Source organism: Sesamum indicum, linkage group LG8 (assembly GCF_026168435.1).
Source record: "Sesamum indicum cultivar Baizhima isolate 11 linkage group LG8, ASM2616843v1, whole genome shotgun sequence".
NCBI lineage: Eukaryota > Viridiplantae > Streptophyta > Magnoliopsida > Lamiales > Pedaliaceae > Sesamum > Sesamum indicum.
In genome coordinates, this window is record NC_142664.1 from 17752383 (window position 1) to 17777388 (window position 25006).

The window sequence follows — 25006 nt, forward strand, 5'->3', positions numbered from 1 at the left end:
AATTAAGTGAAGGAGAATAGCAAGAGAAAAAAACACAAACTTTATTACCATAATACTAAAAAAAATAAATATGTAATACAATGCATTTCCATAAATTTGTAATCGTTTCAAGAATATAACTCACGTCCTATATATTCATTAAAGGATCGAAACTAGATTTATATTTCAAATCATACTGTATCTTTTATTCCATTTAATATATACACATCATATGTACAAAAGTTACTTCATTTATATTATTCAATGCAAGATTTTATACACGTCGCACGTATATATTACGTGGAGTAGAAGACACAGTATGATTCGAAATAGAAAATTCGTTCCGGTAAAAGATACAGCCCGCGTCTTATTATATTTATTTAATATTGAAGGGTGTGTAATTTATTTAAATTATTCATTCTATAATTTAATTTCATATTGTATAGATTTACTTTTTTATGAATAAATCTTAGGTAGTTCAACAAGGCGAATAAAAGGTATATCTTACCATTTTTTTATATAAGTCAGGTCAACAAAATAAAAAATATAAAAAAAAAAATCAAATATTGTGAAAGCAATTCAAATTTTCGTCCAAGTCGCTCTCTCCTTACATGGAAAAGTTGTACAAACAAATTATGTATAAATATTTCCCAAATTGACTGAATTTCTTGTAGAATTAAACAACCATGTACAAGTGTAAATTCAGTGCTCATTCTAATGTTGGATTAGGTTCGACAAATTCCGAGGTAATCAATTTTTCTTTTAATTTTAGCACATAAATAAATAAACATAGCTTTAACTTATAATCTTAATTAATTAAATTTAGGTTGACCCGCATGCGGGCCAACCCCTATTGACCGACTATTACGCCCAACGTCCGCACATCCAAGAAAATATCATATCAGATTCGACTCGATTAAATTTGAACTAATCATATAATAAGTGCAATATATTTTTTGCGTGATTGATATACAATTTAGAAAAAGTGATCAATCACATAACAAGTGTATCGCACTTGTTTTGTGATTGATTTGATTCGATAAAACTTGGTTCCGGCAAAATGTTTTTGAGAAATATCCCTTGGCTTTGTAATTTTTTTAGTCGAATTAGATCTGGTTAAATAAATTAATTGTATAATAAGTGTATCATATTTATTATGTGATTGATTCTTAAATTGCATACCAATTATATGACAAAAATGTATTATATTTATTATATAATTAATTTGACTAAATCGGGTTTGAATTAGAATTTTGCCTGACTTCCTCATCCAACCGCCCAGATTCGCTCTAGCCCACAACCGCTTTCCTCATATCTGAACTGGACCCTCCATTATAAATTTCCCTCCACCCTCGGAAAAATTCCATTCGTCTTCATTCCTTCACTCTTCGTCTATTCTTAGCTCCTCTCACACTCAACCCACACACTGAAAGGAATAAAGAAGAAAGCCAGACCCAAGATCGTAAATTTACATGGGCTCGATGAATACTTGGATTTTGTCCATCAAAGTGTTACTGATTTCAGCCGGAGCTTTAACCCTAGCCATGGGGATAAAATTCTCTGTCCCGGTAGCAGTGAAAGAAGTTCCAGTCATGTGGTCCGTCATTGTCTCCTGGCTGAAGCCTCCTTACTTGTACATACTCATTAACGGCATCATCATCACCATCGCCGCGTCCTCGCGCTTCCATCAAACTCAGACGGAGCCACCGGCGGTCCGATTTGATCATCAGCACTTGGCCGTTTCTGTCAGAGCTCTTCCGCCCCCGGATTTTGCTCCCGTGTCGGTTCATCCGAAAGTTATAAGTGCTGTGGAGGAACCGCAGGAGGAGGAGTCGGCGGCGGTTGTTGTGGTGTACGAGAGTGGAGATAGGATTGTGGAGTTGAAACCAATTGTGGTGAATGGTTCAGAAGTTTATATCGGAAGAGAAGAAGAAACTCTGAGAACTGATATCTTAGCTGAAACTGAAGGTGAAGATGAGGATGTACTTGTCGACTCCACGCCCACGTACAATACACAACCGCCGGAGATGGTTTCGCCGGAACCACAATTGGAATATCTCGTTCCCGCAACGGAGAAGCCTCTGATTTCTGCGAGGTTACCTCGCCGGAAGGCAATCAGAACCAATCGCAAAGGTATAATTTTCTTCAGAACTAGTGTTGACAGTCTAATATAATTCCATAGCTCTGTGAAAAATTAATCATCTAGAAGCACCAAACATTTTGTGTATAGCTTAATAATCGCCATACATTTCACGGCAAAGCGCGGTCAAGAATTTGATGAGACTCGTCAATGGGATCTCGACGTTTCTCCTTTGTCCTGACTCCTAAGGTTTAGATGATCTCTTTAACGACGTCGTCTCCCAGTCCTTTCAAGCTTTTGCTTTTAATTATGGTCATGCATGCAAACCTGACGTCGGCATCCGAAGACTTTGGGCTTTACCTTTTATTGTAAAGTTGTATTTCTTCTTTCAAGAGTATTTAGGATTTTGGCATTTGTCATAGGTTTGATTTGATTGCTAATTAATTATGAGCAGTAGAATTAAATATGAACATTCAATCTGAACCCTGAATTTATTATGAGGTGGGCTTGAACTAATTATTAAGACCGACCAAAATAAATTTGATTGGATCATTATTAGATATTTAATAATTATTAGTTTTGTAAAACATAACAATATTCATGCACAAAACAAGCAAGTAATTGGTGTTAAATGTTAATGTTCCTGCAGGAGTGAGGGCGCCGACGCAGCTGGAGACGCAGCAGACGCTGGAGAGCACGTGGAAGATGATAATGGAGGGGCGTCAGTGCTCGGCGCCACTCACGAAGAAGTCGACGGGGACTTGGGGCCAGCACAACTGTCGATTGATAGCCGTCCGGGATCACGCGCCGGAGTCGGAGATCTTCAAGGACCGGACGTGCAACCACGATTCTTCTTCGCCGGCGATTCAGAAAGAGGCGTCGCTGGATGAGGACGAGTTAAACCGACGAGTTGAGGCCTTCATCAAGAAGTTTAACGAGGAGATGAGATTGCAGAGGCAAGAATCGCTGGATAAGTACATGAAGATGATTAATAGCCATGGGATCTAGTCTTGGACCATTATATTTAGTTTTATTTATTAATTTTGTACATATTCTATTTCCGGTCCAAAAGAAGTTCACACACACACAAACCAAATGATTAAAAAAAGAAAAGGAGGTCGGTTTTTAAACCTTTCTCATGCTTTATAGAAAGTAGGAAAAAAAGAGTGAAAGTTTTAATCCAAATATTTTAGGGACAATTTCGTTTGGAAACTTCTTATATTTGACCAAATCTAATTGATCACGTAAATATATTTGTTATGCAATTAATATATTTTTCTTTATTGTATATCAATCACACGACAGGTGTATTGACTACAATTATCATATAATTAATTTAGATCTGGTCAAGCCCGATTTAATCGAAGTTTTCCTTTAATCGGTGGTTTAAAAAATATGCCTATGCAGAGTAGCTAACAAAAGAATTGGGACTTTTTATAGTCTATATAGTTTTTTGATGAGTGGCTGAAAATGTAATTTTTCTTTTGTTATAGCATTGTATGAATATGAGTGTACGTTCCCACAAAAATTATATATATATATATATATATATGAATGAATTGATCATAGTGTTATTTGTGTGGTGAAGTGTGTTATTCCTGATTTGTGTGTAAGATTTTGCCAAGTACGATAATCCAAAGATGAAAACAGAAGAAGATCCATGCAGTTCTTGAAATGAAGTATCATGAATCTTTGGAGGAGCAAAATGAAAGTATCCTATTCCTAGACAGATCAAAGTTATTGTAGACATTGTGGTTGTGGATAAAGGAACGGAATATCCATATTCCGAAAAGTAGGACTTAAATTGGTTAATCTCACTTTTTGGTGCATGCTCTCCAACTTTCTGCATGCCCCTCTCTGTCTGTCTGTCAGTACTTGTTCAGATTTCAGATAAAATGGTCGGTGGGGGTTAGATTTGATTTCAGAGGTTTCACTTTCGGTGGGGACAACAGGTTTAGTATCAGTGCCACGTTCATGATTTTGAGGCACACACTAATTACTAACCAAGATTTTGCTTCACTGTCCATGTCTTCTACAACATTCTTATGGTCGATTAATTTTCGTTTTAGATCTTTTATTTTCAATTTTCAGATATTTCGATGAAATTTGAAATATTTTATTGCAATTGGTTTTGTCGCGAATTTTGAAAATATATCTGAATTGTATATTTTTTTTAATTTATAAGATATGAGAATTTATTTGAATTTGAAATTTATAATAGTAACTATACAAGTATGATGTAGTTTTAAATTATTAAAATGCACAATTTTATTTGGGATGATGAGTATATTCTTCATTAGTTTAATACGTTGGAATGCAAAATTATGGTGTGATATTATCTGGGTGCTGACATGAATTTAAGTGCCATCATCAAACCTTTGCTGCAATTACATTAATCCTATAATTAAGGATCATGTGAACATTAATTATTGATTTTTATACAATTACATTAACTCTCTCTGCAATTACAATAAAATTATTTAGTCTATTATCCTCATGGTTCATGGCTTCTTTCCAGCAATTGCCAAGAGGGTGCTGCTCAGTTTCGAGACCTCTCCGTCGAAATTGTTAGCCTCAACCAACGAAATTTCGAACTCATTTAAACTGTCAGTGCAATCTGAAAACGCAGCCGCCGAAAGGTAGTTATTGAGGGCGGATGTAGGGTCATTCTTCACTACTCCGATGCTTTGGTGGATGCTGTCGATGATGTTCTCATACGCCTCGCGGCATGTTTGGTCGATGGAGTCCTTCGTTTGTGGCCTCAGGTTACCGGGCAGCTTCAACGCGATGCCATCGACTATCTTCTTCCCGCACTTGACTTTCTCCATAGCCGCGTTGAGCGCGTTCGTCATTGCCACCTCCCAAGTTTTTGCATCCTTGGTCATCTGCATGCAGAGGGCCTTGTCCTTAGCGGTGTCGCAGAAGGGGTTGGCGGCGGACAAGATGAAGAACGTGGCCAAGACGGCCAATGTGAAAGAAACGGTGGTTTTTGTGAAACTCATTTTTTATTTTTCTTCTTTTGGGTAATTAAACGATATTTTCACCCTTTTGTCTTTCCGTGAGGTTATCTCATGAGTTGGAAAGCCAAGAAGGTGTGAATGTGTGTATGTTTGCGTCGGTGTCTTGTGTTTAAATAGAGTGAATGAGTGGAGCAGCGTTGTAATCTCGTTTTCTTTGATTATCGGATCATCACATGTTTATTATTAGTAAGTTCTTTGTACATTGGTAGGTTAGTTAAAACAACATTTTTGGATAAGAAAAAGAAAATTGAAAAAAGAAATTATTAAGAATTGACTTACGCTCAGACAAATTATAATTGGCCTTCAATAATTATTTTAAACCTATGAGATTTTATGGTGCCTCGATGTTATGCTCTTATACTGTCCTTCAGTCTAATACGGCAAGCTTGTATGCTAGACTAGACAATGGGTCTCGATAAGGGATGACACACAGGCTGATGCCTGTGTTTGGTGTCATAACATTGGTCTGATGAGTAGCACATGGTACAGCGATGCAGTAACATTGGCCGATCGAGGAAAGTCGGGTGACAATGCTGCAGAGGGGTGGACTCCTGGGGTGCATATTGGGTGTCGTTAGTTGATTGTTGACATTATATGGGCATTGTGGGCCGAAGTTTCAGCAGCATTGGGACAAATGTGGGGGAAACATTCGGATGCGCATTATGTTGATAGTGCCAAGTTTTGGTAATTAATGATGAAGGCTAAACCATGAAGGGTTCAGGCAGCATGTGGAAAATATGTGACAGACAGTTAGGGGCGAGAACTATCTATCTACATGGCACCATAGGATTTTAGACAGTTTTTCTTTTTCAGCAGTTGAGGTTGTCAACTGTTTTATTATTTTGGGCCTAGACTTGCACGTTTTTATGTGGAATGAAAGAGGGTTCATTTGTGTACAAGCAGATTTCTTGTATTTGAAATTGAAGAATAAAATATATGGTTTAACTCTGGCTTGTATTTGCTTGAATTGTTGCATCTTCGGGCAATATTGCATGCAATTGTGGGGGTAAATCCTCATTCATACTCATCAAACATACACTGTGCCAGTGTTTGGAAATGTTGATTAGCTTGCCGACTCTAGGCTCATTTTTTCATACGAACCCCTGGTATTGGAGTTCGATTTATTGGAGTTAAATGTGTTAAGTTTTCTTAATTTTTGAATTATCTTAAAATTTTCATAAAACAAAGGACTACATATGCCGGCCAGTTGTAAGTTTATCGATCTCACCTTTTCAAGCTTCATAGTAAATCTAAATTAGATAATATCTTCACAATCCCACGGCACACACAAATCCTACACATGAACCTTTTCTTTTATAACTGGGGGAAATGAGATTCAAATACAAAGCTCTTCTTTAGTCTGGCTGTGATACTATATTAATTAACCAATTCATTTAAAAGTTTAAATTATTAGAAATAAGAATTATTTAATATTAATATCTTAAAAGTTTACGCACACAATATATTGGCCTAATAGTCAATGGGTTTGGGCCCAATTTGGGCTGTCAGACCTACTGGGAATAAATAGTTGGGACATAGCTTTCGAAAAGTAACTTAAAGTATCATATTGGAGGACAACACGGGCAGCACAAGGTACAACTGTATAAAGCGTGCTACACCCTCTTACTCGTTAACCAACCCCCCTCCAAACTGAAGAAACGAAATAATTAAGGGTTTAACAAGTTCAGTTTAAACGGAGACGGCCATGGATGAGGCGGCGGCGGGCGACGGAGCCCCGGGGCCTCTGGGCGTAAGAGCCCGCCACATAAAAAAGAGGGCCCTCAAGAACAAAACTCTCTCTGTATCTTTCAACGAAAAAGACCTCAAGTATGTTGTTTGCTTTAGTCCTCTTAAGTTTGTGTGAATGAGTAAGATGTATTTCTTGAATTTGTAGTCTTTGGTTCAAATTTGGATTTTCTTGGGCATTGGGAATTGGTCGTGACAATTCATTTTCTGTGGGGGTGTAGAGATTTTGTGACTGGTTTTCACAAGAGGAAGAAGAAGAGGAGAAAAGAGGCCTTGCAGAAGCAGGAAGAAGCAGAGCGACGGAAGCGAATTGAGCAGCGAAAAAAGGTTACTACTTTAGGTTTTAAATGATCTGGAATTGCACGATATGATACTTTTTTTTGCATTTTATGTAGTTTGAGATTTCTTTGGGGAGCTTTGGCAATTTTTTTGTTTGGTTCTCACCTTCTTGCATATATAGTACTGCATAGACAAGGATATGTACTCATGTTGTCAATTTGGGGGTGGTGGGGAAAAAATGTTTGCATAGAATTAAGCGGAAGAAAGCTGGGAAGTAGTTGAAACTAGGTTTGAGGATAGTTAGTCAAACTGATGTGGAGTTTTATTCTCAATTTGGACAGTGCTAAAGGCGAAACGTAGAATAGTTTATGCCCTGTAATTCGGTTCTTATTGGAGAATTTGTGGTAGTCTGTGCGGTAACGTTTATTCTACATTTTCTGTTCCAGAGGAAACTGGACAGAGATTTTGTTTTATTTGGTGGAGCTCCACCTGATTCGGGCACGGATGCTGCTGAATCTGATGACGAGCACGACAGTGATGAGGATGAGGGTGGTGAACCAGTTCCATCGGTTTCAGGTATGGTGTCCTATCTGTATCAACTAACGTATTGTTTGGCATGCATAACGAGTTCTACCTATTGCAAGAAACACTGAAATCTTGTGATTCCTTAGAATATGAATTTTACTTGTAAGCTGTGTCTTTCCCTGCAATATGAATATAGCTTGGCTATGAGGATTGTAAGTCCACTAAGCAGATGAGTCCTGTGGAGAACAATGCTTAATTTGAGTGTTTTGCCGAGTAAAAACTAGCAACTGATGTCGCATCACCATACCATTTCCTTCGGTATTCAACCATATAATGCCAAATGAGATTTATAGATGCTTTGAATTAGGTTGAGGAGCATTGTTTTTGTGGTGATTTGGCAAAAATTGGATAATAAATAAGCATCCAGGTTTACTGCAGCAGCTGCCAAAAAGATCTGTATCTATAGGGTAGATTTTGCATGTAATGTGTTTCATGGTTTATGACCACCTTCTGAAGCTCCGTGTTTCTCATCGGAAGGGATGACTACATACGACAATGGCAATGTGCAAGTCACTGTGATGACAAGTGAAATAGCGCGGGAGGAAGAGTATCCGATCAACAGGCCAGAGGTAGGAGGACCAGAATCTGTTGAAGTGTTTGATAAGAGAAAGCAGAGGGCCCCTGTGGCTAGGAAGAAGCAACTCAAGAAGGCTCCAAAGAAGAGATCACGAGCAAAGACACAAAGTAAAAGAGATAAAAGGAAGGGGAAAAAAAAGAATAAAAAGCACTAGCCATGAATCATTATGTTGCCACCCTCCAGCTTTTCAAGAGTTCAACTAATGTTAAAACTTGATGAACATCTTATTTTTACATTGCCATTGAATTAGCTTTCTATTTTTGACACCCCCTGCGTTTGAGCTCCTGTCAGATTTTCTTATGGAGTGATTGTTTATTGTTTCATTTCCTTGCTTGAATTACGAAAAGTTTAGAGGCACAGAAGGGAGGCAATCCCCCGTCAGGTTTGGAAGAAAGACAGAGTTTAAGAAGGGAAAAGAGGAGAAATTATTTAGTAATATAGCTTTAAAAATTGTGGTTCAAAATTGTCAAATTTAATTGCTGAATTGTACGGTTGGTAAAACATGTTATTGACAGATTATGTTTAAATGGAAAACATTTCTCTTTAGCCCTAAACATATTTTTAGCCGCCACAAATAAATAAAGTTTCCAACTAAAACTCCTATATGGTACAACATACAGACAGATAGACACATACAGACGCCTTGATAACAGGTGAATAAGCCGAAACCATAGGTGCACCAGCTGGAGATGGGATTATTCTGCGATTTACTCTGAATCTGTTACTTCATCTTCATCTTCCTCTAGGATGTAGACCAAGGCACGTTTTCGTGCAGCAAAAACACAAGCCACACCTCTGGATGCTGAAATGGGAAATTAGGCTTAATTGTCAGCTGAATGTCCTTCAACTAAAAATTCCTACTACTAACAGACTCGGTGACACCAACACCAGAAAGTCAGATGTTCTGATTCATGAATATATGATTGCAGGATGCATCATTTTCCTTACTGAAAGCAGCATACCTTTTGATTTTCCAATAACTTGCTAAAACCTAAAATACATTGAAATTTGCTTACAGAAAGCAATCCCTACCTGTAATTTATTCAGGAGCACACCTTTTGTGTTTCAAAAACTTGCTCAAATTTAAAATACATCGACATGTGTACATCGCAATTAACTGAATCAACTAAAGATTATTAGCGAGTCAAATTTAATTATGAAGAGTGGGTTGCTGCAATTTGTTGTTTGATAGATTTCTGATGACAATAAAATGAAAGAGAAAAGAAAGCAGTCAGGGACTTTTAAAAGCACCAGTTTGTCTATGAGAGCATCAACAAAAGAAAAAGATACTGGAGAAAAGATAGTTGTCTGAAACACTCACCGCTGACTGCCAATGGGGCAACCACAGAGTGAGAAATTTCTCGAACCTTTTCATTCTCCAATTGCAGGTGTGTAACAGAATCCTAAAACAAAAATACACCAGGTACATGTTTATGGCATGCTCTATTGAGGGAAGATATTATGCAAGTTGAAATAATTCAGACATGCACAGAAGCACGTTGCAGGCACTTAATTGGAAGAAAGGATGTTAACCTTTTTAAGGGAACTAATTCAATTTTTACATTTGACTGCCTTGATTCATTTACCTATTCAGATCCTATAGCATGGACTATAGAATGGAGATTATCTTCAAACATTGCACCAAAACATATACAAAGCGACGGCAAAATGTATTCAAGGTCACTAAAACATATAAATATGCATCTGTTACACAAAGATGTATACCTGAAGTTCATCAAGATTCCAAGAGTTGAGAATAGATGATCTTGAAATAGAGACAAATGGAAGTTCAGCTGCTTGTATAATCATCATACAAGCATTTCCTGAGCTCTCAGAGGCTGCAGTTACTTCATTTAGTAGCAGCACGATTTGCTCTTCCTGTTTTAGATAAGAGGTGAGAACTTGAGCATCGAAAATAAAACATGATACATCCTCTTATGCTTACTTTATAGAGAGACAGATCCACACAGTGATAACCATCAGGAACACGTAGCAGCACAGCCTCTAGTGAATTTTGGCCATGTTTTAAGTTTTCCAGATCATGTATGAGCCCCCTTGCTATGCAAATGGAATTTGTGATGTTTGGGAAAGTCTCATCGGGTACCATAAAGGAAGTATAATCAGTAAGCTTCTGATGGGTATTTCCATGATTTATTGCTGAATCAGAAGCTTGCTGGCATATACAATAAGCAACATTAAATGAGTGCTACATCAGTTACGGCAACAATGAAATGAGGAATTCATACGCAAAGCAGTATATGGTTTACTAATTATAATTGTCAGAGAAACTTCCTTCCTTCTTTCCTATTTCTGTGGGTTTTCTCTGTTTGGTTTCAACCTTTTTTTCTAACTCATCAAAGTCCAACATTCTGCATCATTTCCATTGCTCATCATTTCTGAATGTATTGAGTGATAAGGCCTCAGAAGTGAAAAGCAGGTTCTTTGACTTTTGACTAATAGATAGGATATGCTGGTAAGATGTCTTATTGGATCCTGCACCTAGGCTTTATGAAAAATTTGTCGATATTATGATTGATTTTCAACTTAAAAGGTGTATTCAATTTGAAGCTAAATGATGCTCCGCATTATATGCAAACCCAGAAACATAATCTAATAAAACCACACCATTATAGTTAATAGTATGTAATCAGTTATCGACAGGAATAACAAATACCTGGTAGTATGATACTGATGCTGGAAAATAGGACTCAAAAATTGGCAATGATGAAACAGGGAAAAGTGGCAACATATCTTTACAAAGTATCCTTCTGGAAACTGTTTCTAATGGCATCTCCAAAGCCTCCTTGAAACTAGAATTACATTAGATTGAGAAATTAGACAACTTACAATCAAGGAATGCAATGCAGCCATGAGTTACCTACGAGGTAAATTTACGTACAAAAAGAATCAGGACGCAAATTGATTTTACCGCAAATTGAAAACATATATTTACTTATCTTTATGCAATTACATTTTCACCCCCTAACCTATGGTCAGTTTCCACAAACTACCCTACCTTTTGGATAATTACAAATACACCCACCAAAAAAGTCAACATCATTTTAACAAACCAGCCCTTCTTTTCGGAAAATTCCAGATACACCCTCCAAAAATATCAACAACGTTACACAAACTACCTCTGCTTTTTTGGTTAGTTACTGTAATTCTGCAAACGCCAGGGTTGGTGTGGGTGGTGTGTGTAACATCATGGAGGGAGTGTAAATGTAATTATCCTATATTCATGTTTTCATAAGACTGCCCTTTGTCTATATTATAATTATTCCTCAACTCTTTCAGATTCAAGAGACTAGAGCTTGACATTGAATACAAGGGATGAAAACAGCAGGTTCAAAAGCAAATAGCCTATATATCATACATAATTATACGAACACATTATGCATCAGGAAATTAAGTAAATGAAAGGTACAGAAATGCATACCAAGACTCCAGTTGTTGAAATTCTTTTGCTAATGTTCTTTTCAAGTAATCGGAATCTGAGAAACCTCCAAAATGAGCCAACTCCCTAACTCGTTGCTTTGTTTCCCTTGCAGTACAAAACAGGTAAATTAAATATCAAATCTTGTACTGACAAAGCTAAGACTAAATGTTTCATATAAGCCACATAGACAAAATAGTTTTGCTTGACCTAAAAACAATCCAAAGGTAGCAGCTCTAACAGTTTCACTCAAACTTCTTGGAAAACGAAATGGGTGAATCTGAACCAACATAAAATTGATATAAAGGATTCTTTTACCTGTTCTAGTATTCATTTATGATGACAGAAGTTCATTACGGAGACCAAGACTATTTTATCAAAAATTGCCTCTGAAGTTGATAGTAGAGTAAACTTTGCTTGCTTCTCTGACTTGTTTGTATTATAAGTTAGTCGTAAATCTCTTTAATCTCCAAATTTCCATACCTGAACTAAATTTGGACTAAATCTCAACTATTTACTGCATGTCAGCTCACATTTTGAATTTTAGGAATTCAGAAATCTGAATATCTTAACATTACAATGGCTGATGCAAACTTCACACTTATACTCATCACCTCGTTTATATGATCCTATCAGATCATTAGTGCAATAAACTTGTTACGAGAGTAAGTCATTTCCAAAACGGAATTCCTTAAAAGATTGATAATAGCTGCTTGGGAATTAGTGAACTCTATCACCAATGTTACAGATATTTTCAAAACCATATCTTATTTAACGATAAAGTTTATCGAGAATCATTGGTTTGAACTGCAAATCTAAACTATTTGATATAACTAACAGCCATGAAATAGAACACCTTGATCTTAAAACTTAGCTCAATGTTTAATGGCCTATAAAGACTTACAATTCAACTTCAATGTTGTGATCAAACTCCGAATCTTGCAGCAATATACCGACAGGATCTTGGTCGTATAGAAACTTCAGGAATATGATAACAAGTTCACTGTCAACAAGGAAAGAATCACCTGAGTTTAAGGAAGTACACAACTTTTGCAAGAATAATGAAGAACAGCTGATAGTCAAACCTACTGAAGGGCAGAAGCTGATCTCCTGGTTCAGACATTAGAACCTTTACACATTTCAGAAGCCAGTTGAAAAAATTTGAAAACTGAAAAAAACACACATATTAGAACTGGGGGAAACAAGAAGAGGTAACAAAGAAAAGTGTGGCCAAGATGTTAACAGTGAAATGACTCAGGTCAAGCAAACAACTAATAAGTAACAAACTTATTGTATGCACTGTTGATAAAGCGCAACGTCACAATAACATTCTGTTTGCTCTGTCTTTTAAATCAAAACAAATAATACCCCATAATTATCAACTGCAACCAACATCCATGATAATAATGATCTTGAAGGTTTGATCCAACAGTACCATATGCCATGAATATTATGGTCATGCATTCGGGAAACCGCGTGCCTCAAAAATTGCAACCAAAGAATCTCCTATTTGGATAAAGGGGCAGAGTAGCTGTACATTGTCTTATAGAACCAAGGGATAGCACGTACCTGCTGCATCACTGAAGACAGAATCCGAATAAATCTCTCAATTTGTACAAGCAACATTCCAGCTTTTTCTGTTGCATTATCAATTAACTTCTCATCCAATCCAATACCTAGATAACGTGCACGCCATTTTGAAAGCCCTCTTAGTTCTCCCATTCGAAATCCAATAATTTCTGCAGCAGGCTGAGAATCAGAACTTCAAATTTTCAAATTTCAACAAAAAAATGTTACTAAAAAATATTCATTTAATTTAAGGTGCAAAAGCCCACAGACAACAGTAGAGAGATATTGCGATCAAAAACAGACAAACGAACAGAACACCAGGGAAAAGGAAAGTTTGTGTGTGCTGCGAGATGATATAGTAATTATCAATTTGAACAATATACCACCAGAGAGGTCAATAAAAATACACCCACATGATTGGAGCAACACACGGAAGATTCTATCCTCATAGCAGATAATAGCCCTACAAACAATCTACTCCATTTATATACAATTGCAGCCAAAAAAGTTCCATATACCAAAAGGTCTTCTCAATCACTTTGTAATATGTTGCTTGTAAACATGATGCGCACCTGTAGATGATCAAGCACAATTGTCTGAAGTTCTTTTCCAGCCCCGCTAACAGCCTTAGCCACTCGTTTGAGCCCCTAAATACCGATAAGTCAAGTGAATAATATATACTTCACCATCTATTCATTTGTTGAATGCTTCATGAGGTAGAACATACTACTTCACCAAGAGAATTAACTAAAAATTGATGAACCGGTGGACTTGTCCTTGCACCACCTAACAAGCTTAGAAGCTCTTCTTGAGGACTGGAGTCAAGTCCTGCACTTTATTTGCATAAAGATTTGAACAGGAATCAAACAGAATTTAGAATTGATTGATTAATTTCCTTCCCAATGGTTTACCATGGTCAATAATCAGGGAGGGTAGAGCATTGAATTTATCATGGTACATATGCATTGCGTCTGACCACTGCTTAGACATGACACTTAGTGATTTCCGGATGACTTCGATCAAATGCTCTACATTGGAAGCTTGCTGTGCCATCTGGTGAAGCTCATTCTTCCTGACATTGATAGGGAAGAATACAGGACATTAATAATAAAAAAAAGGAAATCATAATTGCTCGTCCAAAAGTGCAAATAATAATCATTGCCAGGGTTATTACTACATAATTAACCCCTCTATCAGGATAAATCATGTCTGGTCTCACAAAAACAACACAATTAAGTTAAGTTCAAAAACTGTGAGCAGCCTCTGAATAGATTTTAACAAGAGCATTATTAGAGACAAATGACGGGTGTGCACCACAACATCAAAAGAGGGAAAAAGAAAGTGTTGACAAAAAGGTAAAAGAAGATGTGGTGCAACATTTATGTACAACTAGATAAGGTAGAGAAGCCGCAAACTGTATAAGGAATTATAACAGCTCCGCTCACAATTCAACTACAACACAAATTTTCAAGTTAATAAAGCTCAGGCATCTTAAAGTGCAGCTTCAAAGAAACAGCCCACTATTTGACGAGGCAAGACGCGTAGAGAAACAAATATAGCATTGTGTATCTATCTTTATCTTCTTCAGTAATAAACATAAATAAAATTATAAATCTGGAATTATCTTAAACAGCAGTTTCTCATAAGTAAACCATTCCCAGAGATTTGGGTTAAAACTATTTAATAGACTTGTAATGGCTTTTCATTACTTTTTTTTTCCCATTTCTTATAGAACCTGTTTTAAACGTGAAATCTTTGATTTCTCCATGCTTCAATAATAATACTATCGAGAAAACTACAAAGCTTCCCTTATGACTCCTTGGAACCACTGTCAGTTTTAAACCCTCCAACAAAAAGTAAAGATGAGACCAGGTATAATGACATGTGATTTGCTAGCACACGTGATGATCGACCAGCATGTTCCACAGCAAACATGAAGGAAACTGCAAGAAAACAAGAAAGGACCTGGAAAAGATACAAAACTAGTTTGAAGAAAAATACCAACAAGATCTTCTTCTCTAATATTCCACAACCTCTTAGAACTATCGTCTATTCCTGATGTCCACAAGCAACATAAGTTGGCTCTGTTTACGGGATGGAAGTATATTCTGAGATCATCTATCACAGCTTTCAGAAATTACTTTACCTTTTCCAGAAAATTGTACTGTCAAGGACCAAGCAGTGGAGACCTTGTAAATCACTTCCTGACATTTGATTATCACTTGCTTCTGATCCAGCTTCAGTAAGTACACCAGAGCACAAGACCATGATATGACAAATATCACTTGACAATGCCACCTAGTGAGAAACAAAGCAACATTATATTCCAAGAAAGTAGTAGTTCATTCCTGAATCAAGACAGATTGTTCAGGATAGGACTGTCATGCCTTAAAACTTCTTTTCGGGCATCCTAAGGAACAAGAAAATTAAATCAATGAGCAAGTTCAATGACTGACATTCTACATGAGCAGATAATGTTTCGACTAGTTCATACTTCATACATGATTGTCTAGTTTATGTTGAACTTATTTTCAGTTCACCTACAGTGAAGTTTAATGAAGAGTCAAGACAAGTATCATATATGAACTAAAAGATCTGGAATGGGGTCTAACCAGAAAATTATTCCGGTCCATCAATTCTGTTAAAGAATTCAAAGCATTAACTATTGTAAATTTTATAAGTTTAAAGATCAACTAACAATTCATCAAACTACAGTGTTATGCTGTATTGATCTTTTCTAATCAAGTTCTCCTAGTTTTGGGGTTCCCAGTACGCCTATATGCAGATTATCTTCCACTTCACAGATTTGGAAGTGGATTTGTTATCTTGGGCTCATATGCAATGTGTTCATAATCTGATCTATCTGCATATATAACAAAAACTACTCCTACCAAAAACCTATTCATCTAAAATAAACTTAACTTTAAGACTAAAATCTAATATCATAGTTTCTATATGGTTACAATTTGGGTTGAACAGACTTTGTATGTATACTCTCTCACACAATAAAATGCACCTCATCAGGATACACCGCATTCTACATTCCATCTGTAGTAGATACTCTTGTGGTAAAGCACATAACAAAAAGAGGATCCAAAGGTAACACAGTAAAGTCAGCTTCATAGGACCTTCATCCATTGAGATGGCTATGAGGATAGATACATACCAACTTAGACCAAACATGTTCAAGTATGTGCCTATCACTCAGCCGTATAACCATATAGAAATATAAAAATGTTAATGCAGCACCACATACTAAATGGAAGAGGAACATGGTACTAGTACTTGTTCACTAGACTACTTAGTACTTGAATAGTTTCACTTAGCATCTTGTTTATTTATGTAAGTCATGTTGAACTGGCAGTTGCAACAACTACTTAGATCAAAAAACATCAATGCCTACGGTAGATACAAGAAAAACAAACCATTACTAACAAGGTTTACCTTGCAAATAGAAGCATCCATGAGTTGGCAGGAAACATGGTTCCCCATCAAAGAACTTTGGAGAGCAAGATTGTGTATGTTCTGGAACGGATTACATTACAGAACCACATGGGAGATAGCACAAATGTCAGAGAGTTGTTGAAAGATATTGATAAACTGGTACAAACATTTAAATCTAAAGGAATAACTTACAACTCTTCCTATGGGAAATATGCCAAATATATTGAAACAAATATTTCCATCTTTATCCCCACTGCATAAGATGTCAAACTGTTTATATGAAGAATCAAACAATTCCCTGAATGAATCATCACTCTCATCCATGAAACCGCTACTATCTCCAGGAACAAGCCCAGGGCTTCGAGGAACTCTCGGAGCAGGTGGGAAAAAACGAGCCGTGCGATCTTCATATGTTGAATTGTTGTTGCTTCCATCCTAAACCCCAATTAGTGGAAAATTAACAAGGCTAAAGAATGTGAAGATTCCAGATGCAATGTAGAATGCGTCAAATACTCTTTTAACAAGGAGCAAAAACAAGATTTATGAGTAGTATGGTGGAAGAAAAATACGACCGTCCATGTTTTGTAATATTAACTGAACTTGTACATATACACATTTAACTTCATTTACATGCAAGATAACACTACAGAACAACTCTACTAACACTCAGACCTTCTGGAATAACCGTCTAAGGTTGAAGAAACCCACAATTATTAGATCCCTTTAGTAAGTGAAACAAGCCAATAGTTGAAAGCAAGATAGTAAGTTATGCAGCCATACCATTATCTTTTTTCTATCTTCCTCCCAGTTGAGACAGACAACAGAAACACTATGGAACTTCATAGTCCTCAGCAGCTTGCCATTCTGCTCTTACAAAATACATCAAAAGAGAGATGAATTGCCAATGAGTTCTGGAAATAGCCACTAGCATTTAATAGCAAGGATGTTCCTCTATCACCCATAAACTAAGAAAAAGTAACTCTAGAAAAAATAAAAAACAAAAATGTATAAAGGAACTCACTTCCACATCATGCAACGAAATAGTCCCATCGTCAAGCCCCACCGCAATTGCTTTACCATCCGGACGCCAACATATGGATGTTATGCATTTTCCTAGAGAAAATGTCCACGAATAGATCGAAAATATAATATATGCAATCAAACATCAATATTATACAATCTACTGCCATATTTGGGATTCACAACTTGATGTAATTGCTCTAGGTGCCAAGTATGTACTGTTAACCCGCATTCACACACTTATTTAATATTTTAAACCATTCTAACTTGAGCATTGGAGGACTATAACTGGTCTCTATCATATGTTCCTCTGGTCGTATTGTTTGAGTAGACAACCTCGAGAACTAAACCTTTACAACCTGATACTGGATAGTTAGAGGAGACAAACTTTGACTAGAGTCAAACTTGGACTCAACCTCAAATGAAATCAATAACAATTGTAGCAAGCCAGATCATTCTCTCAGAGACCATCTAACTAATATAACCACAAGCTTCACTTTGAACCCAAAACTTTCATTTCAGTAAAAAAGCCAGAAATCTTCTAGTCTCAGCAACCCGGAATCTAACTATAACGAGATTACAGAAAGTGTCATTCTTTAGGTAAGCTTACACGAATATTGAGACATGCGTGTTCATATTCTTGGGAAACTAAATGCTGTAAAAGAGAGCATTGCTCACCAGGGGCGGTCGTCCAAAGCCTCTGCCAATTGAACCGATGGAGAAGAAGTTTCGAATCCTCCGTTACCATGGCTAGCAAATCCTTTTCTGGATTCCATTCAGCAATCTTAATCTGAAGAAGGTAAACTGACACTCGTTATGCCGAAAACAATCATACGCTAACAATGGCTGGAAAAGACAGAGGAAGGGGGAGAAAATGACCTGAGAGCCAATGGGTTTGTCGAATTGGAGCTGGAATGGAACTACTCTCTGGGACTCGTCTGCTTCCATAGTCTGTTTGTGGGGTTTTGGCGGACAGTGAGACGTGAGAGTTCAGAGGCGGGGCGGGCTTCTTTATACAATTTCAACTCTCCATAGCACCTGTGCTTCGGAACTCGGATACTCCTCAACACTCAACAAAATCTCAATTCCGGGTCGAATTTGTATCGGCCCAGCCCAATTATCTCCTTTCCTTGATCGGTGTGGTTGGGCTGGTTTGGATGCCCAAATAAATGGAAATTTAAAATATAAAATTGTTTACTGACGTTAGATCCCTATAATAAATTATTTTGATTTGAAAAAATATTAATTAGCAAAAATATTTTTCTACATAATTAATTTATTCACAAGGTATTCATTGTCTTAATCAATTATTCCTTCTAGGGTTCATTTGATTCAAATAAAAGGAAAAGAAAAGTGAAATGAGAGGGGGGGTAAAAAGGCAAGAAGGAGGGAAAGAATAATAATTTTCTTTCATGTTGTTTGGTATGATTTATAAAAAAAAAAATTAAATAATTCTCCTTGTTTGGTACTACAAAAATAGACAGAGAACAAAAAATTATTCTTAACAATTTTATTGATTAATTCTTTCTCTTTATTTATATTAAAAAATAAATCAATAATATTATAAAATAATTTTAGTATATAAAAAATTAAAACTTTTATTAGTAAAAATATTCAACAAAACAAGAATAAATATAATTTTATAAATAATAATATTCATTAAAATGAGTATTGAGCAGGTACTCTAAATTATTGAGTTTAAATAAAATAAAAATTACTGTTAGTGATCAACCACATAGTAGTTTTTTTTATGCTTCGATTATTTTTCCTCAAAAATTATGTACCAACATCATTAGTAGAAAGAAAAAAAGAACTGAACAAAAATTACATACATGGGTAATAGAGTAAATAGAAGTGATATATATATTTTGTTATTTTTTTGGACTTATATATCCATTTTTTTATATATTCACTTCTCTTGAGCACTCGCTTTCGCCCCAACTAAACAAGCTCTAGATAATTTTCTATTCTTGCATATCTAACATTCAATTTTATTTAATTCATTTTAATTTTTTAATTGAATTGAAAATATGATAAAATATTCAAATTACATAGAACGTAGATGTATTTAAGAAATATGTATGTTTCTACACGTGAAATAGGTCCAAGGGATCTAGCATCTGGGCATTGAGATTTATTTCAAACTCACAAGCACGAATGCACATGTTAATTCCTTCCAAGCTTCTTCAGAGAAAAGGAAAACTTTCTTGTATATTCAAAAATCCAACCTTGGACGACAACTGAATACCAGAAGTAATGCCCAGAAAGGAAAATTACCAATCTCCAACGGTGACACAAGCACAACACAAATTATCAATGTTCTTTCTCAACCAAAATAAATACTACACATGATCCATCTCCGAATTGGGAGAAGTAACAGGCCGCAGAATCCTCCTCATGTTCGTCGACTCTTCTAGAGACTCTAGTATTGGAATGTTATAAGAACAGGTGGCTAGCTGGAAATAATTAGCCCGCTCACATAAAATCATAATCATCATAGTCGTCGAACGTATCAGCAATCACATCATCTTCCTGCTTGCCAACATGCAGCTGTTTCTTCTTTCCACCTGTAAACAGGAAAATACTAGTGGGAAAAACCAAGTCTTGTTACCACAAGTATAACAAGCAAGAGACCATTGTACTTACCTGTCTTCTTCTTGCCAGCATTAGCCTCTTTTTCCGCTTTTATCTTTTCATTTGCAATTGCAGTAACAGAAGAGGCAACTTCTTTGGCGTCCGCACCTTTCAAAGAAGTCAATGACAATCTCATTACAGCTTTCAGCAGTCCGATGTAATGATAGCTTTTCTGCAGTAGATGAAATTGTTGGTCATATGTCTGCCACGGAAACAGCACAAATAACTAGTGCATGGAGGACGTCAACATGACAAACCTCAAATGGACGAAGCTTGTTAGCAACAAGTTCCGCATATTCTAAGAAGTCATTTTCAGTTTTGGGAATGAAATTATCGAGAGTCTTCTCATCGCCCTTCTTTGCAAACAATTCTGCAGTGGACTTATAATCAGCTTCTTCGACAAGCCTATAGAAAGAAGCATGATCCATTTGAATCATATATGGTTTTGAAAAGGGTAATTTCAACGACATATCAAAAGCAACACATATGCCTTTACCCCCATTCAGTGACTAAAACAAAACAAACAGTATTCATGCCAATGGGTGAAACTTATTTGAAGTTGGAAAAAATATATATAGAAGAGCTTTAGGCATGTAAGCTACCCTTTCTACAACAGCATGTACCGGCAACGTCTGGAAGACTATAACATTAAGCGAAACGTGCACTTGAATATTTACTGTAACCCCATAGTTGAGGAAATTCAGACAATAAAATCTCATAAAAACTTGAAACAGGATCAGAAACCTAACACTAACAGAAGTATCATAATCCCACCTCTGCTGGCGAAGTTTTTCTGCTATAGGATCTAAAGGTGCCTCCTTTGCAGCTTCAACGGCTTTACCCTTCTTGTCGGCCGATTTTACTGCAGTTTTCTTAGAGGCTTTTTCAGGAGGAGGCGGCTCAGCTTTAGGTGCCTGACCACATGATTTGGAGAAAGAAAAATGCTTTAATAGATGAAATACATTTAACCAACATGTTGTGGGAAAGTGTTCTGCCAGAAACACCAAAAGCTATATAGGAGAATGTCATGATGCAAGGTAACCTCATGTCACCCTGTAACTGATAGCATCAAGGATTAATTCTATCTCAACGAAAATCAATAGCAAACAAGGGTCAAATACGTAACAACAGAAAGACATCCACAGAGACAAATATCTACATTGGATACATCAGAAATTTACACTTCAAAATTATGATAAAAGAAAATCCATCTTTCAACAAGACATGGAACATCTCAATTCACAGATTCTTCAAGATCTTTTGAGTGTGTTGCATAATCAGTTCATCAAAATATAGGAAGCAACAACTGATGTAGTGCAGCTCAGTGACTTCACCATGCTTAATGCTCAGTGCCTTCAAATTGAAAGTGTAAAATACAATAAAAGCAAAAGATCGGCAATCTTTAAATGTGCAGAAAATAATATTGCAGAAGCAATAATACAGCCTTCAGTTTTCAAGCAATACATATAAATAGTAACTATAATTGTGAAAGACAGTAGCATGTGCTATGTGTTGTCCAAATAATGAACATATTGCCAACTAAATATTTATCTGGTAGAGTTGACCGAGACATATAGGATGTATATACCGGAGCAGGCTCATCTTCATCTTCCCAAGAATCCTTCACGTCATTATCTTCCACATCTTCATCATCCCATTTACTCTTCAGTGTTTCCTTCTTCATAAGATCTGGTATAGGCTCATCCTCTGAAACACCGAAAGTGTTAGAATCTAATGACCTCTATTTGACACTCCATAAACTGAATGAAAGAGGCAAGGAGAACATTAAAATATCACTTGGCAAATGCAACAAAAAAAATCTTTAATCATGCACTCAAGAAATAGAATACAAAAGACAACAAAGGGAGCTCGGTTGATTTAAATCGGGACAGGTACCTTAAGTAATTATTTTGGTTGGCAAATGCAACAAAAATCTTTTACATGTTCATGAAAGAACAAACAAAAGTGAGAAGGACTTCCGTCGATTTTCTTGTCACTAAGCTAAACCATGCATTCAACACGGACATCAAGAGCAGTATCCATTTAATGTCTAATTTCTAAAGGTGACTACTCAAGCAAATGCACTTATTATGCCATAAGCAATCCCATCTGAAGTAATTTTTGTAGTCAAATGATCTAAATCATCAACCAAAACAGTGTCACTCTGTTGGCCCCTCGTGCACTCACATTCAGAACATCTCTAATCTACTTGAATGAGGACAAACCTATTAACATTAATCCCACTCATACATACAAACTGGTCCTGGTAAAGAAAAAAGAAAACTCAATAAACTGAATTTTTTTCACCAAAAGGGAAGGGAGGCACCAGAGAAGCACATAAAAGTGTAAGCTAATGACTTGTTATCACGAAATTCAGAGACAAAGATCAGCTTCAATTCCAATAAAAATGTTCCTCGAATCAAGTTCCAAGCCCCAGTCAAATGCAATCTAAAACAAACCGGTTAATGTTGCACTGCAGGACTTTGCGCAAGTAACCAAAACAGACTAAATTAACCTTATGGTATAGAAAAAAGATCATTCAAATGGATAAAGCAGCTATGAACAAATGATTCAAATAACTTTGAGTGAAGAAGAAAAACTTACCCCAGTCTTCCATCGCTTCTAGATACTTGTTAAATTACTTGAAATTTCAACAACTCCCTGTAACGAAATGAAAATAAGTATGACATTCGTGATAAATCAGAATAAAACCCTACTTTCATGATCTTATAATATATCAAGAAATTGCAATCAGGGAAAAACCCATCAATCAAACAAAAGTAAAAGCGAAACACAAAGAGAGAGAGATCAAACTCAAGAAAATTCAAGAAACAACCCGGAAATTCCAAGTGACTTTCATAGAACTAGTTTCTTGGACTGAAAGCTATAATCATCGGTAAAATCCCGTTGGTCAATAAAGCTAAAGTAGATACAAAACCCCAGATTCAAACTCAAAAATACCCAGAAACGGAGCAACCAGATTCCTTTTAACAAACTACAGTTTCTTGGAGTGAAGGCGTACCTTTCAGGGAAAATCGGGTCCCCCGAAAGAAGAATTTGCTGAAAGAAAACACTCGAATTGAATGAAAAGCGAAAATACAATATACAGAAAATACTGACGTTAGAGGGAGACAGAACGGAGGGGAAGGTGAGAGGAAAAGCCCAGAGAATCTGGTCGAATAATTAGGGTTATCGATTGCCTGCTTGATTCTTTTTGGAACAATATAAACTATTTGTTATGCTGCGTTTGGGTGTTTGGTCTTTTGTTATTTCCCCAATATTACAATCCACATGGAGTTGCGTATCACTGCCCACCTTTCGCTTCAATCTTATTTATATTTCTCCCTACTTAAATTTTTATCAAATTTACTTATCTTTATCATTAGAGATAATTAAAAAGTATTTACCGTTTTTTAGAAAATATATCAATATTTCCAAATTAATTAATATAGTATCACAATATCTACAATAATATTTTAAATCAATCAATAATTTCAAATCAAAATAAATACATCTATATTAATAATAAAAAAACCACATTTTTTCTCACAAATAACAATTATTACACCGCTACACTAATTTTCAATTACCTAAAATATTTCTTATATATTTTTCAATCAAACCTACTCAAATTCTCCTTTCCGTCTATATATTTATACTATCTATATACACTAATATAATAAAAAAGAGGTCTTACTCAACTCATAAACGACGGTTTGTGATACCACAACAACAATTTTTTTGGTGTGTCGTAATATACCTAAGTTAGTTATTTTTTTTATTTATTAAGTACTTACATGTCTATTTTTGAAGATATTCTTTTTAAAAAATAAGATAAAAAATATATATTATTTTTTGAAATATTGAACTTTTGATTAAGCATATATATATATTTGTCAATTTCTTTTAGAAAGCATATGTGAGTTGTTAATTATATTATATCTATTGTGTATCTACTATATATATATATTAATTTATACTTCACTTTTAGTTTAAATTCTTTATTTATTTAAAAATTAATTAAAAAATAATTTAATTATATCTAAAGTGCAAAGTACTAAAATATATTAAAAATAATATAATTGTTAAGATTAGAGGGACATTTTGGTCCAAGTAAAGGGTAAATGTTATATTTATACATTTAAGAAAATAAATATTACATTAAAAATAGTTAAGGGGGCAAAATGCATTTTACCCGGTATAATATCAAGGGTCCTATAAAGTAGGCTATTTATATTTGATCAGTATCAACTTTTAAATATGGCCAATAGTATTGTTACATGCTCTATTAATTAGCTTCCAAAATTTTGAAATATTATTGCATGCTATTTCTTATTCAATATATAGTATGTGGGATCGTTTGCACTTTGCCCTCCAATCTTTTTTTTTTTTATACTTTTTTATCCAATCTTTTAATTTTGTTGTACTTTGCATTTTTCGGAGAATAATGATGGAATATTCTGTCCGCATGTGTACACGCGCCTAACGGCGACTTAATTATAAAGGTTAAATGCAGACAACTCCCAACGTATGGGATTATTTGCACTTTGCCCCCAACATTTTTACAAATAAAAAAAATTAAAAAACAAAAAAAATATGAAGAAAATTTAGGAAAAATGGATAAAAAAGGAGACAAT

At 35.7% G+C, this 25006-nt stretch overlaps 4 protein-coding genes across 4 annotated transcripts; 2 read left to right on the top strand and 2 right to left on the bottom strand.

The window, feature by feature from the left end:
• The first annotated feature begins 1339 nt into the window (after positions 1-1339).
• LOC105168585 (uncharacterized) lies at positions 1340-3332 on the top strand. Its single transcript, XM_020696306.2, has 2 exons — positions 1340-2112; positions 2709-3332. Exons 1-2 carry the CDS (start codon positions 1452-1454, stop codon positions 3065-3067), a joined length of 1020 nt encoding a protein of 339 aa, XP_020551965.2. The 5' UTR covers positions 1340-1451; the 3' UTR covers positions 3068-3332.
• Positions 3333-6658: 3326 nt separating this feature from the next.
• On the top strand, positions 6659-8532 carry LOC105167929 (uncharacterized). Its single transcript, XM_011087811.3, has 4 exons — positions 6659-6906; positions 7047-7152; positions 7551-7680; positions 8167-8532. The coding sequence occupies exons 1-4, from the start codon at positions 6785-6787 to the stop codon at positions 8418-8420; spliced, it is 612 nt and encodes a 203-aa protein (XP_011086113.1). The 5' UTR covers positions 6659-6784; the 3' UTR covers positions 8421-8532.
• A 184-nt stretch (positions 8533-8716) lies between these two features.
• On the bottom strand, positions 8717-18780 carry APC4 (Transducin/WD40 repeat-like superfamily protein). Its single transcript, XM_011087810.3, has 19 exons — positions 18615-18780; positions 18414-18525; positions 17737-17828; positions 17496-17579; positions 16908-17150; positions 16716-16796; positions 15418-15569; positions 14183-14343; positions 13999-14099; positions 13844-13918; positions 13272-13451; positions 12788-12870; positions 12607-12705; positions 11706-11810; positions 10941-11076; positions 10212-10439; positions 9992-10144; positions 9588-9669; positions 8717-9068 (listed from the first exon to the last, which is right to left on the bottom strand). The coding sequence occupies exons 1-19, from the start codon at positions 18681-18683 to the stop codon at positions 8974-8976; spliced, it is 2331 nt and encodes a 776-aa protein (XP_011086112.1). The 5' UTR covers positions 18684-18780; the 3' UTR covers positions 8717-8973.
• A 1137-nt stretch (positions 18781-19917) lies between these two features.
• LOC105167930 (uncharacterized) lies at positions 19918-23635 on the bottom strand. Its single transcript, XM_011087812.3, has 7 exons — positions 23392-23635; positions 22974-23030; positions 21958-22076; positions 21144-21283; positions 20627-20774; positions 20382-20541; positions 19918-20302 (listed from the first exon to the last, which is right to left on the bottom strand). Exons 2-7 carry the CDS (start codon positions 22984-22986, stop codon positions 20211-20213), a joined length of 672 nt encoding a protein of 223 aa, XP_011086114.1. The 5' UTR covers positions 22987-23030; positions 23392-23635; the 3' UTR covers positions 19918-20210.
• Positions 23636-25006: the final 1371 nt, after the last annotated feature.

Coding starts and splice junctions, on each gene's coding strand:
- LOC105168585 (XM_020696306.2), top strand. CDS start 1,452: ATGGGCTCGATGAATACTTGGATTTTGTCCATCAAAGTGTTACTGATT. Junction 2,113..2,708: donor AATCAGAACCAATCGCAAAG/GTATAATTTTCT, acceptor ATGTTCCTGCAG/GAGTGAGGGCGCCGACGCAG.
- LOC105167929 (XM_011087811.3), top strand. CDS start 6,785: ATGGATGAGGCGGCGGCGGGCGACGGAGCCCCGGGGCCTCTGGGCGTA. Junction 6,907..7,046: donor TTCAACGAAAAAGACCTCAA/GTATGTTGTTTG, acceptor GTGGGGGTGTAG/AGATTTTGTGACTGGTTTTC. Junction 7,681..8,166: donor ACCAGTTCCATCGGTTTCAG/GTATGGTGTCCT, acceptor TCTCATCGGAAG/GGATGACTACATACGACAAT.
- APC4 (XM_011087810.3), bottom strand. CDS start 18,683: ATGGAAGCAGACGAGTCCCAGAGAGTAGTTCCATTCCAGCTCCAATTC. Junction 14,344..15,417: donor AGTACAATTTTCTGGAAAAG/GTAAAGTAATTT, acceptor TATCAATGTCAG/GAAGAATGAGCTTCACCAGA. Junction 9,670..9,991: donor GGAATCTTGATGAACTTCAG/GTATACATCTTT, acceptor TTTTTGTTTTAG/GATTCTGTTACACACCTGCA.
- LOC105167930 (XM_011087812.3), bottom strand. Junction 21,284..21,957: donor ATGAAGATGAGCCTGCTCCG/GTATATACATCC, acceptor TCATGTGGTCAG/GCACCTAAAGCTGAGCCGCC. Junction 20,775..21,143: donor GAAAAACTTCGCCAGCAGAG/GTGGGATTATGA, acceptor TTCTTTCTATAG/GCTTGTCGAAGAAGCTGATT.